Genomic DNA, 26,418 nt, shown 5'->3' with positions numbered 1-26,418 from the left:
TACGGCGCCGAACTCTGGGAAATAAACCAAAGAAACAAATAAAAAATTAAGCCCATGGAAATGAACTACTGGAGACGATGTTGCCAGCTCACTAGACTTGATAGGGTGAGAAACGAAGATATTCGGAGAGAAATGGAAATCGATCTAGACATAATAGACACAATCGAAGCCAAAAGACTTAACTGGTATGGACACCTTCAGAGAATGCCTGAAAATAGATGGCCAAAAAAAATAGAAGAATGGACTCCGCCAACTAGAAGAAAACGAGGTAGGCCAAGACGATCCTGGAGAGACGATGTCGACGATGCAATGACCGCCAGAGATTTAACAACTGAAGGTTGCTTCGACAGAAAACGCTGGAAATTAGGATGCGAGAAGCGGCGCCAGCTGTAGAAGACTCGCTTGTTATATGTAGAGTAAATTCTCAGAAAACTATTCTCTAAGACCCAAAACACATAGATTTTATTTCATTAAGTACATGAGTGAAATGTTGAAGGAGGGGATTGAAATTATTCTCGAAGAATTGAAAAATTTTTTCAACGAATGTCTTCACAGAGGAGAAGTCCCAGATGATTGGAATGAAAGTTTGAAAATACTTCTCTTCAAAAACGAAGACAGGGGAGATCTGAAGAACTATAGGAAAATCTCCCTGCTGTCCCAAATGTACAAACTGTTTATGAGAGTAATAACTAACAGATTAACGTCGAAGCTCGATAGCTATCAACCGGTAGAGCAGGGAGCATTCCGAAAAGGTTACAGTACAGCGGATCAGTCAGAACGCTAATAGAGAAAGCCAATGAATATCACTTGAACTTATAAATTGGCTTCGTTGATTATGAAAAGGCATTCGACTCCACAGAATTTTGGGCAATAGAGAGAGCTATGAACATCTGCAGGATAGACTTCCGATACAGAATGATCATATATAATATTTACAAGAAAACTACAATGAAAATACAAATAGAAGCGAAATCAAAGATATACCAATAAACAGAGATGCGATTAATCTAGTTAACACAGCTAAGGAGGCGATCACAGGGACCAAATAAAAGAGGGTTAAGAAGAAGTAATTTGTGGTGGCCATATTGAACATCAAAAATGCTGTTAACTCCGTCAAATGGAATTGAATTATACGAGCTCTTTCCGAAATGAGGATGGTGACTAGTTACTTCGCTGATCAACTTTTGAAGTATGACACAAAGTCTGGCCCGAAGGAATATAGAATCACTGGAAGAATACCACACGGCTCTGGTCTAGGCCCTCTCTTGTGGATTATTATGTATGATTGATTGCTAAAGCTAGAATTACTAAGGGAAGCTGGACTCGTTGCATATTTCTTCATACAATATATTATATACAACCATTCTCTCGGTACTTAGGAGTGATGATTGATGCCAGACTTAAAGCAACAGGTGGAGCATGTCAGTTGCTAAAGCGTCAGTAGTAAGAGCAGACTTATCACGGCTAATGCCGAATGTAGGAGGCCTAAAAAAAGCAGAAAGACGTTATTGCTATCAGTAGTCACGTCAGTATTAACACACAAAACATTGCCAGCGCATTCCGCACACTATTTGATGACACAATATACGTCATAGCCAAAATGCTACCCATTGGAGTGCTAGCTCAAGAAAGGAAAGAAAGAGGGAAATAAAATTCTGATCTACAGTTTATAGTTATACTTTCTCAAATTCTATCTCAGATGAACTGCAGTCAACTGCAAGAGACCTTACTATAGGTTCTATTATGCTGTCAATAATATGTTCAATTTGTTTCTATGCTCAAGTGAAGATTTCAATTATCGAAAGATAATTTCACCAATAAAAATAAAACCACGTGAGTACAGTTTATCATTGTAAGTTCTGGGGGCTTGCCAAATTATATTGCATATGTTGCTACAGTCGAGTGGTTCTTTCTTGTTCTGTAAAGAGGTGTAACATGTGCCGCGATGTTGTTTAACAAATTATCAGAGGCAGTCTTTTGTTAGAGAGTGATTATGAGTGTCTTAATGTAATAATGTGTTTGTTTATATCTATACTTTATCACTTATTCTTATTTATACTTCACAAATTAAAACTAAAAATGACAAGCAAATATAGTAAATGTTAAAAATAATGTGTTATTATACTCCTGTCTAAGAATTTATTACTTTATAAATACAACTACTACAAATCACAAAAAATGTACAGGCCAAACCTTCAAAATTCTCACGTCCAATAAATTCTTGGTAAATCTCATAAGGTTGTACCTTTTTTACAAAGTGTGTCAAATCAAATCCAAAACTAAATAAAAAGGAAGTATTTAAAAATCAATTAGTAACAAACCAGTTCTGTTGTCTTTACAGTAACGAATTAAACTAATAGCACAGGCCTCGTGGTGGGATGATATTATTAGTACCGCCTTTATTATTGATTTTGTCTATTAATAACAAGCTAGCAATATAGAACTGGCATGAATTTATGATTTTAAACTACTGGTAATCATACTTATAATACATAATTGTGACTAAATATAACGGAACTAAAAGTCAAGACGATCTATCTTAACCATCCATACCAAAACAAAGTCCACTTATACAAAAACAGCCTGTTCTGGGATCAATAAATGTCTCAAAATTCATAAAACCGGTAAGCAGTGATAGTGATAAAGATGACTGGGAGACAGATGAAAAAGATGGTTTTTTGAGTGGCACAATAATATAGACTTTGAATAAATACATTATCTATCTCTTTATCCTTTCATTTAAATCAAAGCGTAATAGGTATAATAGTTGTATATAAACATACACATTTGTCGAATTAATGGTTCAAGAATAACGAGAATTACAATAAAGTTAGGTTAAGTGGTTAACATAAACAGCGAGACAATCACTGGTGCGAGCGAAGTGTGGGCAGTCGACATTCGGCGTTCATTAGGCTTATTCGGGTCCTTTAAAGTACGTCAAAAAACCTACAAGTGGACAAATAGACGTTGCTATTCAGATATTTGCTTATGCTTGCGAATAAAGCAAATAATTGACGAATGTACCCCCAACACTTCGTCTAATGCGGCCGAATATGACGCATAGCGAAGGGTGCCACGACGATTTTTAATCCTCTCTAAATCTCTGGTAAAGATTTATCAGCGCCTTCTATTTTGCAATTCCTAGAATTCAGTATTTTTTGCTTACCTTTTGTCAAACTCTTATCTATTTGTTATCTATCTATTATTCTTCTATTATTTATTTCTGTTATCCATCTATTATTATCCATCAAGAAGGTCTTTGTAATGTACCTCTGTAAGATCAGCTTATTATCACCTGATCTTCTCTTCGACTCATTGTATTTTGAGAACGAATTTCGAAGTGAAATTCGAAAGGTCAAAGTAAAGGTATTTTAAACTAAACTTGTGAAAAATTTACTATATTCAATTCTCATTAAAAATAGTTAATATTAAAATGCAACGAGAAAATAGCTTCAGAATAGTTTCATTGTCGGAATAACAATCATATTGAGTTCAATCTAATCGCACAGCTGGTGGAACATTCCTTATCTGTTTCAGTGAATTAATTTAATTTTAGGTATTAAATTAATCATGATTATGTTTGTGGTATTTTAAATACAAATTTTTTCGTTCGAACTTTGAACTGTTACTCATATTTTGATTAATCTCTCCTTAATCTCCCGCATTGTATTTAATATTATGTCGCAGCGGGTAAAACATCAATTGATATCTTATGGCTAGACTTTTGGTCTATTAGAAAACATAAACGGAATAAATTGTTTGATCAATAAAAGCAGAATATCTCTAGAGGGAGAATTAGTTTGACCTTGAATATCGACGTAGTGCCTGGTGCAAATTTTGCTGTAAAATAGACAGAATATGTTGGAGGTTGAGTTACGTTAATTAAAAATAGAAAACAGTAAAACGAAAACTCTAACTACAATGAAAGGTAAAAATAAAATATAGGGGAGGGCTATATAACTTTTAGATCTATAAGAAATACCAGATGAGAACGATGTAATACACTTTATAAAAATACTCAGGCTAATATGATCAAAACGACTCTGAAAAGAAAATATTGGCAATAGTTTTGGCAATACTAGTTCACTAGAGTATAGTAGACCAACATTTCTGTTTCTAATTGACCTAAAGAAAGGGTTTGACAGAGTAAGACTCAAAGATGTAATCTATCTTCTGTATAATACAGAAGTTCCCCTAAATATTATAAAAACTATCGAAAACATCTGCCAAAACAATAAAATGGAAGTCAGAATAGATGGACAACTTACAGAACCTATAGAAATAGGCAGCGAAATAAGACAAGGAGATTCATTGCTCTTCAATTTTATCATGGATGAAATCGTCAAAAGCGTTAACAAAGGAAGAGAATACAGAATGGGAAACAAAGAAATAAAAATACTCTGTTACGCAGACGACGTAATATTGATAGCCCAAGATGAAGATAGTTTGCAAAGACTGGTCCACAGATTTAACATAAGAGCAAAAGAATTTAATATGACAATCTCATCTCAGAAAACTAAGACAATAGTAGTCAGCAAAGAACCAACCTGATGTATGTAAAATAGAAATTTATAGCATCAGTATTAAACAAGTAATGAAAATAAAATACCTGGGAATTACACTGTCTAGCTATGGAGACCTGGACAAAGAAGTGAGAGATCAAGTACAAAAAGCAAATAGACTGGCAGGATGCCTTAATAACACTATATGGCAAAACAGACACATAAACACTGAGATGAAGTCAAGAATTTATAAAGCCAGTGTAAAACCAATAATGACATATGCCTCAGAAACAAGGCTTGGCATAGCCACAACGCAAAGGCTACTGGAAACGGCAGAGATGAGAGTACTGAGAAGAATTACAGGAAGTACGCGGAAAGATCGAAAGAGAAGTGAAGACAGAAGAAAATATAATGAACAGTGTATAAATGAATGGACACAAAATAGAAAAAAAGAATGGAATAACCACATAAGCAGAATGGAGGAGACCCATATCGTCAAAAGAGCAAGAGATAAGTCACCAATCGGCAGAAGAAGTATCGGACGACTGCGCAAAAGATGGAGTGACAACCTTCCACAGAGGTATTAATCCGCCAATAATTGCTTATAAAGAGGAAGAAGAAAAAGAAGTAATTTTGGCAATAACCGGAAAGGATTAGCGAAAAAGGTCGAGACTCAACTGCAATGTCCATGTCGTTGTACGACCAGGGGCCTTAAGCAACACCACCTTACTGGGAGGAACGAGGGGAGAAATCCTCTGAATATGTCTAACGATATTCAAAAGAAAACGCCTATCATTCTAACCATCAGAATGGAGCTCTGCCCGACTGCTCAGCCTTCGGTTCGTTCCCTGCTCATTTTTTTTTCCACATTTATCCCAGAAAGGTACACGAAAGAAAAACTTAAGTCATAATAATATAATTATTTAATAAATTAATATTAAGAAAAACATTATATTACCAGGGAGTAAAAAAATTAATTCCAATCTGCAATTCAAAGCTTGCTGGTTGCTGGTATGAAATAATTAAAATAGTACTCAGCTTGAGTTGTTTTTCAGCAAAGTCACGCAGTTCTAGAGGAAGGGTTCCGGTCTTTGTGGAAAATTAATCGTCGCCGGTAGTTGCTATGTGGCTGGATGGCTGTTTCTGCATCTTAATGTTAATTCTGGTACACGTATAATTTGGATTTACAAACATTGGGTTTCATTTCATTCCTAAAGGTGGTAGTTCAACTCGAAAATAGTGGGTACTATTCTGTATCAAAGGTAGTTGTGCAATTCTTAATATTGGGTTAGATTCCTTCCCCAATGTTGTAGCTGATAATAACCAAAACACTAACTTAAGCTCTATAATATTTACTGCTTCATAGATAGATATATGTAGATGGAAAAATGCTTATTCGAACTGGTATGAGCTTATATATCTGAACCGGCTATTAAAAAGTGTGAAAGAACGAAATAAATTAAACTGATGGTAGTTAGGGCGCTTGCGAATAATACAATGTGGAGGAAAAATACCAAGCACAGCTTGGTGTAACGATCAATCGATCGATTGAAACGTTACACAACTATGGTAATAGTACATCTAATGACGATGATGTCTTGAATAGATTATAGACGAATAAAAGAATTCAAACGAAATTGTACAACATAGAGATACATGGTTTTAGGCCGTAATATGATATTATTTATTTCTGATTCCTTATTCGTCAGTGACTAAAGCAGATATTACTACTTCCTTTTCTTTTTAATTTTCTTAACAACCGTTTCGTTCTTCATTATTTTCCAAACAGTTGTACTGGGCATTTTAATGTGCCCAATGTTTCTTTGCTCTTTTTGCAATTTGTCTCGAGATACTCTAACTACTTTGTTTTTTTCGTCAATCTCTAAATTTGTTCCATTTTGCATTGTCGTTTGTTGTCGTGTCATTTCTTTTTCTATCAATATTTTTTCTGGCTCTTCTTCTGAATATTTTCATCTCTGCTATTTCCTTTATTCACTTTGTGAAACAATGTATGTCACGTAGTTCATGTCACGTTATAAACGTATTTATTTCCTCAATATTTGATCTTTACGATTGGAAAATGACTTCTTTTATTTTTAAGACCAATTTTAACGGTCATCAATAATTATATCTATGTAGTTAAAATATTTAACTTAGCAACATCCAAGAGGAATCCTTTAGGATTTTTTACGTTTGATATATTTCTTTGATCATAAGTTTGTTAGTGTTTCAGGCCGCCAATAAAGCTTAGTAATTGGTTTCAGCATGTGCAATAAGGTGCTTATTTATTTTATTGAATATATTTCTTTAATATTGCAATATTCGGACAAAAACGTAAACTAACTCACAAAGAATTAATCGATATTGAAATTTATCCAAATTTAGTTCGGGTAACGAATTTGATTTTTAAGTTTAAGTTTAAGTTTAAGTTTAAGGAGGAGAAAAAAATTCTTAAATAGAGTCGGAAGATGAACTGAACATTATTCCTGAACCCTGTTTTCTGGTACACAACTATTCTGAACTTTTTAAGATTCACATTATTTAGTGCAACAGGTGGAACAGATCTTCAAATTACTTAAGATAAGGAACTGAAAAATATTTTTAGTTTATATATAACTGATGATATACTTGACCTAATAGTTAAACAAACAAATTCTTATGCAGCAGAACTTCAACACCAGGAATGTTTAGTAGGCTCAATAAGAATTTGTATTAGGTGTAAGTATTAGGGTATTGTAGGTGGTAAGATACTGGCAGAAAAGAAATTAAAATATTTCTAGGTATATATATATTATTGTTTTTTACAAAAGAAATGCAGATATCAAGCACAGTTTTTTTATTAAATCTTGGGCAAGATTTAATAAAAGAACTGTACCCGATAGCCGCCTTTTTGTTGTAAAATTCATTTATTTGAGCATTCAACAATATCTTATTTAAATATATTATTAACTTCATTTTTGTATATTGGAATTTATAAGCGATGTTCATTTAAAAAAAAACCATCTAGTCGCCTTTAAAAGCAATTGGTTCCATAAAAGCTCTATACGAAAAGTTACTTTCAAAAGCGACTAATGGATTGTTTAATAAACATCCGAGGTATATATTAACCATAAAAGAATCGAGGCTTTCGAACTCTGGTCATACCGCAGAGTATTAAACATATCATGGACTGACATAATTACAAATAAAGAAGTACTGGAGAGGGTAAAAACAGAACTAATCACCACTAGACAAACAAGAAAACTGGAATACCTAGGCCACGTGATGAGAACACCAAAATATCAAATAATACATGAAAAGATTCAAGGAAAAAGATCTGTTGGACAAAGGCAGAATTCTTGGTTGAAGAATCTGCGTGATTGGTATCAATGCAGATTGATTGATTTGTTTAAAACAGAAAGTTCAAAAATAAAAATAGCCAGTATGATTGCCAACCTGCGTAGGGAGACAGCACTCTAAGAATAAGAGCCATGCTATCTTGGTGGTCTACCTTTGTAAGGTATCCAATGTTGTATTGTGGTGTTCCAGCGTTGGTCTTTACGTTGGAACCTACTCTTATACTAGGTTATTTTAATGCCAAGATTAAATCGGAAGGTAGAATTAATATTACTGAAAAATTCGAGTTGTGGTGTTAAGGTCGCATGCTTATATTCCTGTTTACATACACAAACAGCAACAATTGATTAACAACATTAAAATGAGAAAAGTATAATATTTCGGCCACATAATGAGGGCCTAAATTTCGCTTACTGCTGTTGTTAACCTTGTAATAGTTGAAAACAAGCATGAAAGAAGCAGTCAATTTACAGAAGTTGAATTATATCCTGTTCGTGCCCTGTATCTGCAATTATCTACATTTCAGAAAACATATGATTTTTTTCATTAGAGTAGATCTCTTTATGATCCGCGGAGCGGTAAAAGGAAACTGGGATGCCCGATGTTTTACTAATGAAGCTTTGGCGTGATATAACACTGTGCAATTAAAAAACAAAAAGATGGATGAGTTCGTCAAAAAAAAATAAAGTAGATATACATACAAATAACATTAACATACTTATTAAAAGTTTGTTTTATGACCTAAAAGCTTATTGTTTAGTTAATTATTTTAATATGATTCTTAAACTATTTTCTTGCGGCAATTCTACATATTTAATCCGAATAAATCACCATTTTAATTAAAAATTCGTTATACGAGAATGCTTCGTTCAAAAACTAACTTAAATACAGTAGAAGCTCTTTATTCGCGGGGATATGTTCCGTAAATATGCCGCGAATACAGAAACCGTAAATATGGAATGGCAATTTATATGATGTTATAGGAGAGAGGTTCCTAGGTGGCGAAATAAAAAATCAAATACATAAAAAATCAGTTTTTGACCATACATATTGATTAACTTTATATCATCTTCAGGTGTAGGCAATGGTTTAAAGAATTTTCTGTTACTTGGCAGTTTTTAAACTTCAATTTAGCATTAGCAATTTTCCTCTTAAAAATAAGACCTCGTTCCATTGATGGATCAATTTTCATAAAGAAATCAAAAAGCTCATTTGCCATTCTTAAACCTTCACTAAGATTTGGCAAATTAAATGACCTGTTTCCAATGCTTGTTAAAGGCTCTTCTTCAATGGGTTGTGAATTTACCATTTGCTCCAAGTCGGTTTCCGTCAAATCTTCATCTTATAATTCAAGCAACTGCTGATCGTTACTTGATTCTATCTGTTCGAACTCATCTCGTCCTATTCTACCCGCAATTTAGGCAATGTTTGCAGTTAGAGTTTTAACTTGTACAGATTGTTTATCATTTTTCGCAGTCAGAACAGGTCACAGTTTTTTCCAGCATGATTTCAATGTGTATGGCTTCAGTTCTTGCAATGATTCTTTTATGTTCACAATGCATTTTGTTATGTCAAATTTTTTCCAGGATTCCATAACATTCACATGAGGATCACATTCCATATGATTCAGTATCATTTTGAAGGTCCGCCTAACCCTGGATTATTTATAAAAAATGTCACTTTTATATTTGGATGCACAGATTCAACTTCGCGAGGATAACCTGATACATTGTCCAAAACTAGAACTGCTTTAAAGTCTAAATTCTTTAATTTCAAATAAGTTTCGAGTTAAAAATAGCCCTTGTAACCCACGTTTTCTTATTAGCACGACAAAACACTAGCAGGTCATCCTTGCTTTCATTTTTTAACGCACAAGGAATTAAATATCTATAAAACATGGTCTAATAACACAATCTCCAAATGCATTAGAACAAAGCAGCAGTGTATCTCTATCCTTTGCTGCATTAAATCCAGGGGCAGACTTTTCGGTTATAGAAATGAATGAATGAATTTTATTTGGCATTATCCTTCAAAACAGTGCAGTTTCATCTGCATTAAATACTTGCTCAAGTGTATATTTTCCACCAGCTATCAGGTCCGCAAATTCTCCTGGATATATTGCTGGTGCAGCAGTGTCCGCAGATGCAGCTTCTCCCAACGATTTTAGTGCTATGCAATGATTGTCGCACCTTAAATTTCTTGAACCAACCTTCTGATGTTTGAAATCCTTCATCTGTATATTCAGCACCACCACTACCACCAGGTTCTTTAAAATGTGCATAAAGACGCTCTGTCTTTACCCGGACCATTGGACCACTCAGAGGCACACTTTTTCGGTTAGGGTCTTCGATCCATAATGACAATGCCACTTCCATTGTTTCTATTGCTGGATCACGAACAATTTTCGATCGTATATTTATAAACATTTCCATTTTCACTTTAAGCGGTAACACCGATTTTTTTTCGCATCATAACTCGTTTTTCGTTTTTGTTAGTCGACATTATAAATTAGGAAGAGAGCGGAAGAGACGTGTTACTCGATCATAATTTTTGTAAGGAATGGAAAGTAAAACAATAAAACAAGCAATGCGGCTCTTACCAAAGGACGGAACTTCCAATTCTGGCAAAATTGAATACTTTATGTTTTGAGTAATAAATTAATTTTACCTACATATTCTATTTGTTTACATGCTCAACAACGCCCGCGGCGAAAGCGGTTTGCCTCAAAAGAACCGCCGAACCAAACAAAAAACGACGACAGCTTTTGATAACACAATCTAGGCGTAGTTGTAATAAGGTCGTTAGATCCCTGATCTATTAGAATGTTTTGTAGATTTAGATAAATGATAAAATTTTGATATTATACTTACTTTAAACTGAAGCAACTGGCACTAGAACAAAAAATATAATATTAGTAAATGTTACTAGCTCAAACCTAACAAATATAGTAGTTTGTATTATAGCGGGTGTTATTAATGGTAAAGAACAGTAACACACAAGAACAAGAACACACTATTTGTTGCTGACACTGTTTTCAATCAAAACCCTTTAACAGCTACAATTTGGCCCTTGTTTAGTTTACAGTTTAGTTTATTTTAGTATTTTATATAATCGGTGTGACCTGCCTGTCCTTACATATGGCGCAGAGACACTTACCCTAACAAGGACATCTACACGAAAACTACAAGTGATGCAACGTAGAATGGAAAGATCATTGTTAGACATAACGTTGCGAGATAGGGTAAGAAACGAAGGAATCCGTAGAAAAAGTGGTGTAGAAGACATTATAAAACACATAGCCAAAATTAAATGGAGGTGGGCAGGACACGTCGCTAGAATGAAGGATAACAGGTAAACCAAAAAAATCTTGGAGTGGAGACCGAGAGCGGATAGACGAAACCCGAGAAGACCACCCACAAGATGGACTGACGACATAAAGAGGATTTGTACCAACTGGATTGCAGCAGCGCAGAATAGATCTGAATGGAGGTTTTTCGAGGAGGCCTATGTTCAGCAGTGAACGACTATGGGCTGATGATGATGATGAGTATTTTATCCTAAACCAGGCTTGATTTTGGATCTCTGTCAAACCAATCTGTGAAAAAACTTGCAGAAATATCGTGGTTTGATTATCCTATATATATTAACAATTCTGGACTAACATCATCGCTCCTATGAGCTAGTTCTTCTTTCTGTGTAGCTTCTGTTTCCTTAGTGTATTCCCCTGATCCGCCAGTTACATTGTTTTTATTTTCCTTTGCTTTTCCTTGCTTTCCGTTCAACAGTTGTTCGAAGTGTTTCCTTCATCTTTCCATAATATCCTTGTCGTCTATTAATATTACTCTGTTTTTGGTCATTATTGATGTTAGCTTTATTTCGTTAGGAATTTAACATTTTCTTTACTTTTTTTTGTTCTATTTTTTCTTAAACTGTTATTTTCTGCATTTTAAATCTTTCAATTTTTGTTGCGTTTTGTTTTGTATGTATTCTTTCCGTAATTTCTTTTATTATTTTATTTTGATCTTTACCTCTTTATTCAACCATGGTATCTATTTAACTTTTTGTTATTTCTTGAGGTAGTAAATACTAGTTTTGCTGTATTTATCTTCTAAATTTTCACCATTATTATTTTATTATTTCTGACATTTCTCCTTCTCTAACTCGTCCTTCTATCTGATTTTCGTTGTTTCTTTCCTTAGTTTATATCTAAGATTTGATGTCTTACAAAATACAATTCGGGCAAATATTCAAGATTACACTGAAGCAAGGTTGCAGTATTTTGAATTTTGAATGACAGGAAATATGCACAACGAAGCTTCTCTTGTTCTCTTGACATTCAAGAAAAGTTCAATTTCTTTATAGCAACGGTTGGTTTGTGACTCGACGAACCCAGATTCTTTAAATTGGCCTTTTGTACATACAGTAGACTCGCGATTATCCGAGTCCCGACCAACTGAGCCTCTGGATTAACCAAGGTAGTAATTGAAAAGAACGAATTATGTAATAAATAAGCTTGGCGAGCGAGATCAAATAAGCGTGTGAGCTGGCTGTTGATACGCTGAAGAGATGAGTCACTAGCTAGTGTTATTATTCTAGCCACTATGTTTCTACTGGCCGCCTCAATGCTCCCAACCAAAACACTGGTAGCCCAAAGTGAAAAACTACGTCTGGATACAAAAAAACAAAGAACGAGTAACTTTTTTGATGTGTAGCAACTCTTCCGGATCCTTAAAATTAAGGCCTCTACTTATTGGTAAATCGAAGAATCCAAGGGCTTTTCAAACTCTTTAAATAAACTGCCTACCCACCATATACAGGAATCAACGTAGTGCGTGGATGGATTGTCAAATTTTTAAAGATTAGTTTTTAAACGAGTTCGTTTGCATTGTTGAGCAATAATAAAAAAAGAAAAACCTACGAAGAAAAGCTATTCTCCTTTTAGACAATTATTAAAGCTGCTTTCTTACCACCAAGCGTCACATCTCTCATAAGGAGTTTTAGAGGCTATGATACAGAACTATCGTCAAAGGGTTCTCTAAGTGTTGTTGACCTGTTTGGATGAGGGAATGACTATGACAGCGGCCCTTAAAAAGATCACCGTTAAGGATGTGTCTTACTGGATAGCTTCAGCGTGGGATGATGTGAGAGTAACAACTTTGCAAAAGTCATGGCGAAAGCTTTTTCAAATTGAAGCGAAAAGTGATGGAAAAGATAACAATAACTGTATTGTTGAAATAGTAGACATCGCTAATCAGTTACCAACGGAACTGCTGATAAATAATGAAGACGTCAGACGAAGTGAATTATGCAAGATCAGCAAATGGAACTGACTGATTATGCAATCGCCGACATGGTTATCAACCCACACAATGTCACTAAGAACTCTATCAAAGACACAGAAATCTATCAAAGACTTTTTTAAAACATGAAGATGATCCAGTATGTAAATGTTTTCCTATCTATATATTTTAACTATGTACTCTGTGTACAGGTTTACATACTTTAATTTTACCTAATACATTAATTACATACGTCACAACTTTTGAATTTTTCGTTTATTTAAAGCAAATACCCGATCCCTGCGATTCGGTATCAGTGGTATGCGCGGTCCCAATTAGCTCGGATAATCGCCAGTCTACAGAGTTTTCCCCGTCTTTGTCTTGACATTTCTTTTGAAGCAATATTTCTTATTAATTTCTTACTTTAATCACCAGTCTATATCTATATTTTTGGCTATTAAAACCGTATCGTCGGCGCTCATTTTAATTATTGATTTAATTTGTATTAAATCTAAAAGTTCAAAGCTGAATCTAAGCGATTTTTTGTGTAGCAATATTATACTTATAATCCTCTATATACAAGTTTATTTTCTCTCAATATGATATTTCTTTGGGCTAATAAAACACTCAAGTAAGGTCTCTGTATCACAGAGTTTAATGATTGATTTTGTTTGATGGTACAGGATGCTATTAAGATCCGTGTGTTGATTGCATTGCGTTTTCTATCCGTAATTAAATTAGGTCATTGTGCCTTCTCCGTTCGTTTGAATAAACTGAGTGAGTAAAATTCAGTTGTTTTTTTATACGATTTCAAAAAGTGCAAAAATATCTAGGATAAATTTAAACATAACTTATCTATACTCCTACAAGTACAAGGATATAGGTGTGTTTTGTTTAACAATTTCAATGCATTGCATGTATTTTATTATGTGGGCGTTGAAAGTAAACTCTTAAAAATATTTTTAGAGTGTGACTCATCAAGCTGATGAAATAGCTACCCGTATCAATGTACAACTCTCTTGTATGGTTTTAAATGTTCAACAATAAATAGTTTCTTTTGTATTTTTTGTGTCCAATCTATATAATTTTAAAAAGTAAAAGTAGGTATTTTCAAAACAGTCTTTAATTTGGAGCACCAAGAAATAATTTATTTACAATTAAATTTAATCACGTGAGATACACAGGCAAAAATTGACTTTGTTTATCAATTTAAATTATTTTAAATAAACCTTCTTATACTTAGATCAAAATATTCAATTAAGATAATTGCTTTGGACCAAAAATGCCATTTAAGTGCTTATAATAGTTGATCCACTTTTTTAGTATACGATTTTCAAGATGTAACCATATTAAGAGGAATAATATACCTATAATAGTCCAGTAAACCATGATAAAAATATGATGTAACCTCGATTTCCATCAACACGCATCGATTTTGATGACATTTTTGAATTAACCTTGTCTCCAATTTCAATATCATCGGTTTTTTTAATACCTTCAATTCTATAGCTTTTACTGGAATTTCATGTTAATGTTTCCTTTTTTAGAATGTTTCTACTAATTCTGTCTCTTAGTGTAACTCCTACCATTTTTTTCTTCCTTCTTGAAGGTGCAGTCGCTCTTTTTAACTTTATTATTATTGATGTGATCCATATATTCGGTATCGTTCTATTATTAAATACTAGACAAGGCGAAAACCTCGAGTTCGTTCGGGAAAACTTTCTCATGAGATTTTTTTGCATAATCACTTTCATGAGATACCCCATCAAGAGGTAGCCCAGGCGAAAAGTTGTTTAACTTTTTTAAACAATTTTTTTTAAACAAATTGTAACAATCAAGTTTTTCTGTCCAGGCAAAATTTTTTTTTAATATATATATATATATATATATATATATATATATATATATATATATATATATATATATATATATATATATAACAAGCGAGTCTTCTACAGCTGGCGCCGCTTCTCGCATCCTAATTTCCAGCGTTTTCTGTCGAAGCAATCTTCAGTTGTTAAATCTCTGGCGGTCATTGCATCGTCGACATCGTATCTCCAGGATCGTCTTGGTCTACCTCGTTTTTTTCTAGTTGGCGGAGTCCATTCTTCTATTTTTTTTGGCCATCTGTTTTCAGGCATTCTCTGAAGGTGTCCATACCAGTTAAGTCTTTTGGCTTCGATTGTGTCTATTATATCTAGATCGATTTCCATTTCTCTCCGAATATCTTCGTTTCTCACCCTATCAAGTCTAGTGAGCTGGCAACATCGTCTCCAGTAGTTCATTTCCATGGCCTTAATTTTTGATTTGTTTCTTTGGTTTATTTCCCAGAGTTCGGCGCCGTACAGCCCAATACTTTCTATTATTGTTTTATAGATTCTTCTTTTATTTTCTTTTGTTATTTTTTTATTCCATAATAGTCCGTGTAGCTGTCTGGTGGCTGATCTTGCTTGGCCAATCCTGGAGTGTATTTCTTCGTTACTTCCTGCTTTTGATGTTATTTGGACTCCCAAGTATTTGAAATTGTCTGTTGGTTTTATAGTTCCCATTTCGATTTGTAGGCTTTCTGGTTTTTCTCCTACAACTAAGTACTCAGTTTTTTGTATATTAATTGTGAGGCCCCATTTGGTATACTCATCTTTCAGTTTTCTAAGCATGTAGCCCACATCACTCTCGTCTTCAGCTAGAATGGCTTGGTCGTCAGCGAAGTGTATCGTGTACAATCTATCATCTCCGATTGGGATGCCCATATTGCAGCACTTTCTTCTCCACACTGAGAGTGCCCCATTTAGATATATTTTGAAGAGTTTTTCTAGTTTCTAGAGAATTTCTCTAGTTAATCTATTTCCAGTTTTAATGTTTGCCGTCATATTTTTGTAGAGCTGTTGTACTGCTTGTATATTTTTTTTGCTTATTCCTTGTTTTTCCATTGCTACCCAAAGCATTGAAAGTGGTACACTATCGTATGCCTTTGTCAGATCTATAAAGACTATATGAGTTGAAAGGTTGTGGGCTAATCTTTTCTCGATAACTTGCTTTAGAGAGAATATACTGTCCATACAGGATCTGTCTGCACGAAAGCCATTCTGTTCTTGTTTTTTTTTTTTAATTTCTTGGATTATTCTGAACAAAATAGGTCTCGTGTAATTTTTCTGTAAACTAGATCGTTTTCGAGTTATAAATAATTGAAAACTGAAAAAAGTGCAAAATATGGATTTTCAAGGCTCAAAAACACAAGTAAGAAATATTATTTTTGAATTTACTAACGACCTAAATTCAAATTCAAACTTTGTTCTTTCATTTCTCGATAAGTATTATGGGCTTATTTCAAGTTTTTATCTAGTCTTTTTAATACATTTTATTAGATTTATGGCTCTTGCAGGGAATCCTGAAAATCTTTCGATATAGCCACATTTTAAAGTACAATTTTTTGTGGAGGCATCTGTAAGCGTCCATGTTTCGGCACCATAAGGAAGTATTAGGAAAACATAACTTTTAAGTAGCTGAACTTTTATTTTTGTTTTAAGCTCATGGCTGGTAATACTTCAAAAGTTTAAAAGGACTATCTAGAAAATTTCCAGAATCTTCAGTTTCTAAATTTCTGGGGGTTCATTGCATCTTCGACATATTTCCAGGACCGTCTTGGTCTACCTTGTTTTTTTCTAGTGGGCAGAGTCCATTTTTCTATTTTTTGGCCATCTATTTTCAGTTATTCTCTGCAGGTGTCCATACCAGTTAAGTTTTTTGGCCTCGTATCTATTATGTCTAGGTTAATTTTCATTTTTCTCCTAATGTCTACGTTCCTCACCCTATCAAGTCTAGTGATTCGGCAACATCGTCTCCAATAGTTCCATTTCTATGGCCTTAATTTTTGATTTTTTTAGTTGATTTATTTTTCAGAGTTCGGCGCCGTACAATCCAATACTTTCTATTATTGTTTTATAAATTGTCTATACAATATTTTGCTAACTTTTGTCCGTCTCAACCATACAATTTGGTAAATGTCTTGCGTAGTAGTGTGTTGGTCAAATAATGATCATCACCATTGGCTCCAGAACCCATCTTGGGTCTTGGTCTGCTCAAGGATAAATCTCCATTCTCTCCTATTCTTCGCCTTGGCTTTAGAGTTTCGTACTCCCAACATTCTTAAGTCTTCCTCCACCTGATCCTTAAATCGTGCTCTGGGTCTGCCTCTCCTTCTCACTCCATCTATTCCTTATTTATAAATATGTTTTGGCGGCTCCATCTCATTCATTCCCTCTATGTGACCTAACCACCGCAGCCAGTTTATTTTGATGGACCTAACCTAACCTAACCTGTATCAGGTTTGTCATACAGGCGGTAAAGTTCGAAATTATAGCGTCTACGCCATAATCCGCCCTCCTGTACTCCTCCATAGATATACCGGAGGATTTTACGTTCAAAGCATCTTAAACGTTCTTCATCGCTCTTTATCATCGTCCATGTTTCTAACGCGTAGGTGAGGATGGGCTTGATAATGAGTTCTGTATATCACTTCTTCTTCTTCTTAGTCGTTAACCTGATGCAGGTATCGTGATATCATGAAGCTATTAGCTAAATTTCCCAATGTTCCTCCACGTTTTTCTATCTTCTGCCATTCTAGCACATTCTGACAATGGAGCGCCAATGGTAGCAACAATATGGTCTGTGTATCGTGTGGGAGATCTACCTCTATTTCTTCTGCCTTCTACTTTTCCCTGGATGGTAAGTTTTTCAAGACCATTTCTTCGAAGCACATTCCAAAATAGCTTATTATTTGTTCTGATATTTGTGTTCTTAGTCTTTTCTTTATGTTTAGCTGGTCCAGTATGGATTCATTTGTTCTTCGGGCCACCCATGGTATTCTCAGCATTCGTCTCCAGCAGTACATCTCAAATACATCTATGTTCTTTTTGTCTTTCTCAGTAAGGGTCCAGTCTGTATATCACTAGTTTCGTTCTTTTTGTAACTAGACTTGTTAAAAATTTTTTTAATCCATAATAGGCTCTATTTGCCATATATACCCGTCTGTTAATTTCTGCACTTACTGCATTATTCTGATTAATTTATGAGCCTAGGTATATAAACTCTCTTACTCCTTCGAAAGTATATGTTCCGATCGTTAGATCTTCGGGTTGTGCTGCTTGTATATAATTTGATACTTTCATATACTTCGTCTTACTAGTGTTAACCTCTAGTCCCATTCTTTTTGTTGCTGCTTGAAGCGCCTTGAATGATTCGAGCACGTCCGCCTTTCTTCTTGCAATTATGTCGATGTCATCGACGTACGCTAGTAATTGTACGCTGCGATTAATAATAGTTCCTCTGGTTGTTATTCCAGATTCTCTTATCGCTTTCTCTAGTGCAATATTGAATAGAAGGCATGATAGGCTGTCTCCTTGTCTAAGTCCTATCTAAGTCCTTGTCTAAGTGTACTGGTATGCGTTTTTTTCAACACTATCATGGGCACATCTAAAATCAACAAATAGGTGACGAGTATCAATGCCATACTCATATGTTTTTTCCAGAGCTTGCCTTAGAAGGAATATTGTTCGGTCGTTATGTCTTCACAATATTCCGATATTTTGCTAACTTTTGGCGTAGCTGATCTAACCGCTATTAGGTGCTGTCTCAACCATACAATTTGGTAAATGTCTTGCGTAGTAGTGTGCTCTACAACGGCTAATTTCTCGCAGCGACCATGATGACAGTTCCTTTTATGTTCAGACAAAGAAGTATTAACACTATACTTTGTTGGTCAAATAATGAGCCAAGGAATAAATTCCATGCCAAGGCCTATAAACGTCGAAAACAATAATGTGCCGCTATTTAATTATTTATTTCTCCAAAGTTATTTTTGTCCTATGAAATTCAAGAATTGCGTGGTAAGCGTCCCTCAATTAATGATGATTTCCTGTTTACTGTAATCTTACGGTCTTATCTGTGTTAGTGATTTGAAAATCGCTTCGAATATGTCTTAGCGGTAACAATAACAATCTTATCGATTTGATTGTTTACGTTATATAATAAATGGAGCTTCCATACGATAAAAGTTGATAATAGACAAGAATCTGAAATGTCTTAAATTTTTATAATCTAGTAGTAGAAACACGAATCTCATCCAAAAATAGGAACGTTCCTTTCAAGATGTAATTTCGTAAAAAATTGTGAGTAAATTTTTGGAATGGCAATGTTTGGAACACAAAGGATTTTACTTATTCAAAAATGTAAATTAGATTACCAAAAAGCGTTTGATCGTGTCCAACACCACAAGTTAATGCAGATCCTCAAGAAAGTTGATATAGACCAAAAAGACATAAGATGCATTGAAAACTTGTACTGGCATCAAACGGCACAGTTAAAAATAGACAATTCTATATCCAAACTCATACATATAAGAAGGGGCGTTCGACAGGGATGTGTGCTTTCCCCTCTTTTATTTAACATTTATTCGGAAGCCATAATTCAAGAGTATTTGGAGGATGCAAAGATGGGAATCAAAGTGAATGGAGTATTGATCAACAACATACGATATGCTGATGATGGTGTCTTAATTTGTGACAACATAGTCGATCTTCAACAACTTGTCACTATAATCGGAGAATACAGTAAGCGAATGGGATTAGAGATTAATACCAAAAAAAACCAAATTTATGATCATCTCCAGAAACTTGGATGCACTTGAAAACTCCACCATAACACTGAATACTAAGTCCATTGAAAGAGTGAGTAAATTTAAATACCTGGGATCGTGGCTTTTTGAAGACTGGGCATCGGACAGGGAAGTAAAATGTTGCATTGAGCAAGCTCGACAAGCTTTCGTAAAATTCAAGAAGGTACTGACTTGTTCAGAATTCGATCTTCAACTGAGACTAAGGTTTACTAAGTGCTACGTGTGGTCAGTGCTGCTATATGGCGTAGAGGGCTGGACACTCAAAACGAGGGATATAAACAGATTAGAAGCTTTCGAAATGTGGCTCTATCGCCGTATCCTAAAAATACCATGGACAGCGAAAATCACAAATATAGATGCCCTTAAAAGAATAAACCAAGAACGCCAACTTTTCGAAACCATCAAGAAAAGAAAAACGGCGTATCTAGGTCACATCATGCGAAATGAAAAATACCAGTTCCTCCAACTTATAATCGAGGGTAAAATTGAAGGCAAGAGAGGAATGGGACGCAAGAAAATGTCCTGTCTCCGAAACATAAGGCAATGGACAGGAATTAACGACATACAATCTCTGATACATATTGCAAGAAATAGAAAATTAATGGAAAATGTGATCGCTAACATACAATAGTGGATTTGCATCTGAAGAAGAAGGAGAAAAATGTAAATATCCTATCCATCGAAGAAGAAAAAAAAACCCAAAACCTTAAAAATTCGAAATGAAAATTAACTCTAACAACTTATCTATTTACGATTTTAAACTAAAGTTTTAGTTTCAAAATACTCATTAAAAGAATGCTTATTTTCTAAATTTTAATATAAAATACCACAAAATTAATTAACTTACCTTATATCCATTCTGGCTAGAGTCTTTTTATACTATCACAGATTGCAACAAAACCAAACTCGTGGGTTGGAATATAACTAAAATCAAAAACGAGTATTAATATAATGTAAATTTAATTTAAATTTAATGTAAATGTAATGTAAATTTATTGTAAACTTAATGTAAATTAAATGTAAATTTAATATAAATTTAATGTAAATTTAATGTAAATTTAATGTAAATTTAATGTAAATTTAATGTAAATTTAATGTAAATTTAATGTAAATTTAATGTAAATTTAATGTAAATTTAATGTAAATTTAATGTAAATTTAATGTAAATTTAATGTAAATTTAATGTAAATTTATTGTAAATTTAATATAAATTTAATGTAAATTTAATATCAATGGCGTTCAAATTTTAATTCAGTTTCTGTAGATATTTTCTAAAACAATAAAATTCACTTCTAAACTGTGTATCATAATTTCATTTTGTTGTTCTACCAAAATATATATTACACAAGCATTTTAATTTTTTTTCAATAATGCAGAACAATGCAAACATTGAAAAGTATTTTTAGGACAACAATAAATTATTCTAATTAAAATTGAATAGACCTCGCCTGCTTAAAATTAATTAACTAATATATCCTTGCGCTACTGGAATCAGTTGTGTATGAAATTATAAAGTTGTCTGGAAAATGGAGTCGTTCCGCTTCGTTTGAACAGATCCAGATCCTTTCCCGTAGATTACAACTATATGTCAAAACCAGACTCTGCAGATAAGAACAAAAAACAACGATTTCTGGTAAATGCACTGCAGCCCTTTACTGTGCCATGTACATATAGGTAGAAGTTTAGGTCTTGAATCTTTTAAAGGTTCTTTGTCCGTAGATTTGACCAATGTAATCCTCTTCAGGTATCTAACGAATCTAAATACCGGTTTTTCATGTGTTGATAGTCATCCGCTGATGTCATTGCAGGACATCTTCAGATCAGAGAGAAATCTTCGCGCTAAGATTCTAGTATCACGAAAAACGTGAATTATGCGTCTTACCGAAGCTCTGTTATATTGAGCTGTTGCAAAATTTGGTAATTCTATAAACGTTCTTGTAAGGCCACTTCTATTGCTTGGCCAAATTATTAAATAAATTTATAACATTTTACACAAACAGTAAACGATATTTAGTTACAAACTGGTGTAGAGTATTATCCAAAAATATTATTGGACGAAAACAAGTTTTTGCAACCATGTTATTTTATTTTTATGTTAAAATAATAACAAAAAATGGCTACCTCTCATTAAACTACGTAAAACTACAATATAAATAATAATGTATAACTTTTGATCATTAATGTATAACTTTTTTAACATATCCGTGAAAAAAAGTTTAAGTTTTTTCAATTAAAATGCACTTTTATTTGTTAAGAAATCATTTTAAATTTTTTGATCATCATTTATTTTTAATTCTGGCCAATTTTTTCTGTTAAAGTAATATAAATAAAAATCATAATTGCGTAATTGGATGTTTACGGTGATGCGGTTTATTTGAGTAAGATTTCTGCTTCCTTGTTTTCGGTTCGTTTTAATCAAAGTATAAAGTTGTCCTTGTTTTCCCGAATGCAGTTCGGTTCAATAACCCTATTAAGTGAGCGGAATATGAAACTTGGATCTATATTAAACTAGGAAAGAAAATTTCAGTGTATGCGATATATTTATATAGTTTGTAGATAATATTTTGCTCAAGCTGCTTCTCGGATGGAGCTTAAGAGTAATATTTGTATTAAAATAAAAAAAAAACTAATACATGAAATAAACAGTTCTGAATTCTTTCCTTTTCTCCATTAATTCTAGAATTTATACTCATCCAATATTTATGTCTCTTGCAGTCAAATTGGATACATAAGCTGAGGATATGTAGATAATGTGTTCCACATATGGCGCCATGCACCAGAAACACTAAACATTTGTTTTAGTTACATAAGCTCTAAAGAAGAATTAACCAAATTAATCATGGAAACGGAAAACAACTACAACAAGTCACTACCATTTGTGAACGTGTTACTTACAAATGAGGATAAAGGATATGTAACTACAATCTACAGAAAACCAATCCACATCAATAAGATATTTAAATTATCACCCAAACTACAACAAAAATACTAAAAAGAGAATTATGAGCTGAAATTACCTGTCTATTAAATATTATAATTATTCATTATCATTTATATTCAAGAAATTCCACAAGATCATAGAACGAAACTAAAAAACAACAAAAACGATGAAGAAATTTTTATTATTTCCAAAACCAAAACAAACAACACAAAAGAAAAATCAACAAAACACTTTATAAATGCACTTTATTATACATTAAAAACAGAGATTTTTTTCAAATTCCAGATATGCAAACATGCCTAGGATAATGAGCGCAGAGTCCCATAAAAAGTTGCATTAATAGACATGAAAGAAATGGAGAGCAAAAAGAGGGAAATAAAAGAAGTATCCCTCATCTTGTACATTCCTAGTGATCTAGCTAGATTATAAAGAATTAATCTTAGTACACCGGTACACAATAGATCCTATTTGATCCTCTGGGTAAATCTGAAAGATAGTATTCGCTCCGTGCGTGACCATGGTAGGGGTACCTCTTGAAACGATGCCAGCGTGCATAGCGGCGAAATATGACAAAATTGGACACTATCTTTTTACGCATAAATTTTATCAAAAATGTGTGCAAATACACGTTGCGTATTTAGTTGTGTTAATAATAGCAAAACTAGTAAGTGTAGTTTTTATAGGTTCCCAAAGATTACATATAAATTAGAGAAAAGAAAAAGATGGATCCGTGCTATTAATATGAAAAAGGAAATATCACGTAACCTCATTTTTATGCAATTGAAATATTTAAATAATTTACCTTAAATGATATTTTATAAGGCTTCAAGCTAACTGCAGAGTGCCTGATGACTTTAGTTTTTATATCATAACTTTTACTATTACTGTTTTTGATTATATGTTCTTTCACGTGAAAAACTTGATTTGCCAGTACTAGATTTTTAACTTTTCGTTTCCGTTTGGGCTTAAAAAGATATATTATGATGAATTTTGAGAAACCCAGTTTTTAATACTACATTTATTTTGTACATAAACTGAAAAAATATAATTAAAAAGTTAATTATCAATAATTGTCAATTTCGCCTGTATTTAACAATGTAACAACATATGTCATTAATGTCATATGTTTAACCTGAAAATTGGTAGGTCCAAAACTGTCAGATGAAGGCGGTAGGTGTCGCGTCAGTCACGCACGGAGCGAATATTCGCTATCCCAGAATAGAGATTCGCTCTATTCTGAGAATCTATCATAGTTCCATTTACGATTTGTAAAAATAAAAGAGTGATCTAAAAACGTAATGAAAATTCGAAGCTACCCTCATGAAAACTTCAATAACCGTTATTTCGTGTTTTTTCTTCATTTCGTGAAAATATTTTATACTGAATTGTGTGATAATATTTCGACATAAATTTTCAGCAAAAGTTACAGCTTTTTTATTACTTTGTTGGTTCCTACAAATATCCTAAACCATTTCGTTTTATCGTCGAGATAAATTTCTTTTTGACTTTGGCCCTTATATTCTTGTCGACTTACATAATATTTTTGAAAAACATCGAAGCAGCTTAAACTATCAATTATTATCGTGTGTTTTCTGTAGGCTGTCGCAATAACGTAATGAAAATAAGGTTATTGATGCTTCTATTTATATTTCATGGGCTTTTATAACTGATATATTTTCAGAAAATAAATTATAACAAATAGTCTAATATATAAAGATTAGATTAAATTACAGAGAGAGTGATTTAATTTCTCGTCAAACCAGCTGTTTAGGGCAGCAGTGAACAGAAGTAGGGCAGAGTTCAAATAATTATGATGGTCACCAACCTTTGAAAGAAGACAGCAGCTTAAAAAGAAGAATCTGTAGGAAATATTAGTAAGCACGCAAGTTGTTCTCTAAGTTTTAGAAACAGTCGGTAATTTTTGGGCAAATACTGGTATAAGAAATCCTAGGATTTTCTATTATAGCGTCATCTAGACTTAACAGACACCTGTAGTTACCATTTTTTCTAGGAACTCCACTACAGTTACGCCTTTAGAATCCCGAAATAGGATTAGCATGACCTTCCTTACTACAGATTACATCTTCTTCTTCTTCTTCCTTTGCCCTATCCGTTTCGGACGTTGGCTATTAACAACGCTATTTTGACTTTGTTTACGACACCTCTGAACAGTTCGGTCGATGTTAGTCCGAACCATTGTCGCAGGTTATGCATCCATGAGTGTCGTCTTCTTCCCGGTCCCCTCCTACTGTCGATTCTTCCTTGGAATATTAACTGTAGCAGCCGGTACTTAGTATGCCTCATGACATGTCCGAAGTACTCAAGCTTCCGTTTCTTTACGGTGAAGATTATTTCTTTGCTTTTGCCTATTCTCTGCATTACTTCCACGTTAGTGATGTGGTCTGTCCAGGATATCCGAAGAATACGGCGATATATCCACAGCTCAAAGGATTCTAGTTTCTTCAGGGTGGCTTCCGTTGTGGTCCATGCCTCTGCTCCATAGAACAAGATCGGGAAGACATAACACTTGACCAGTCTTAATTTTAGTTCCATTGAGATTTTGCTTGTGAACCACTTTTTCATATTGTTGAACGCGTTTCGCGCTTTTTCAATTCGTGATCTTATTTCTGTTGACTGGTCCCATTTTGTGTTGACTGTGGTTCCAAGGTATGTGTATGTCTCCACTTGTTCTATTTTTCGGTTGTTTAATGTCAATTGCATCGGAGGTCGTTGTGGTCTGCTGATGAGCATGCATTTAGTTTTGGTTGTATTGAGTTCTAAACCATATTCTTGACTTGCTGTGAGTATGCTTTGCATGAGTCTTTGAAGCTCGTTGCAGTCATTTGCGATAATAACTGTGTCGTCAGCATATCTAATATTATTGATTACCTCTCCGTTTGTTTGTTATATATTCTATTGTGTATGATTTTGGTGAAAACTTTGGTAATGTGATTTATCAAGCTTATTAAGCGGTGTTGATCACAGTGTTTTGCACTTGGTGTTTTAGGTATGGCTACAAAGGTCGATCGAAGCCATTCCTCCGGAATCTCCCCTTTGTCGTAAAAGGTGTTAAAAAGGCCTGTCAGAAAATTGAGGAAGTGGTTATCCGTTTCGCATAGGAGTTTCGCATAGCACATCTAATTTTCTTTAAACGACTGTTAACCTTGATGTGTACACACCTACATCATCGTGATAGATCCAGAATTAATTGATTGTTATTAATCTTGCAAGAAAATTTTCTTTTTTTTTCCTGATGTCAGTTTCTGTGTTCAAGATTTTTCAACTGTTTGTTCATTGTAGTCTATATCCATCTTCTGTTTGTCTAACATTGATAATTTTGCTGATAATTTTTTTCTTTTTTTTTAAGTCTTTCAGTCCATATTTTTTGTTGGAGATTAGTGTTTCGTTTGCGTATAAGGGCGGATTGATGAAGGTATTACCATGGTGGATGTTGGTATTCTTTGATACTGATATCTTCATTTCTTGTTATGTATGTTTTGTTTCATCCCTAGTCCTTTTTTGGTCTTCTGCAGTCCGTAATTTTGCGATGTTCCTTCTTTCCTTGTAGGTTCAATAAATTCACCAAGATATTTAAAATGTAGCAATCTGTTAATTTCTCCGTATTTTGGTTTGAATTCGTTAGTATCCATCCTTCTTCTTCTTCTTCTTCTTCTTCTTAGCCTTTTA

At 33.8% G+C, this 26,418-nt stretch overlaps 1 protein-coding gene across 1 annotated transcript in view; it reads right to left on the bottom strand.

Annotated features, from left to right (window-relative positions):
- LOC140437562 (facilitated trehalose transporter Tret1-like) overlaps positions 1-26,418 on the bottom strand; it is a 124,151-nt gene that overhangs the window by 42,554 nt on the left and 55,179 nt on the right. The window contains exons 2-3 of the mRNA XM_072527160.1: positions 20,638-20,714; positions 10,709-10,729 (exon numbers count right to left, since the gene is read on the bottom strand). Of these exons, the coding sequence (XP_072383261.1) occupies positions 10,709-10,729; positions 20,638-20,648 (32 nt within the window). The 5' untranslated portion in view covers positions 20,649-20,714. The remainder of the gene's footprint in view (positions 1-10,708; positions 10,730-20,637; positions 20,715-26,418) is intronic.

The sequence above is a fragment of the Diabrotica undecimpunctata genome, chromosome 3, assembly GCF_040954645.1.
Source record: "Diabrotica undecimpunctata isolate CICGRU chromosome 3, icDiaUnde3, whole genome shotgun sequence".
NCBI classification, from domain to species: Eukaryota; Metazoa; Arthropoda; class Insecta; order Coleoptera; family Chrysomelidae; genus Diabrotica; species Diabrotica undecimpunctata.
The sequence above is the reverse complement of the archived record's forward strand: the minus strand, read 5'-3'. Positions and strand labels throughout refer to the sequence as shown.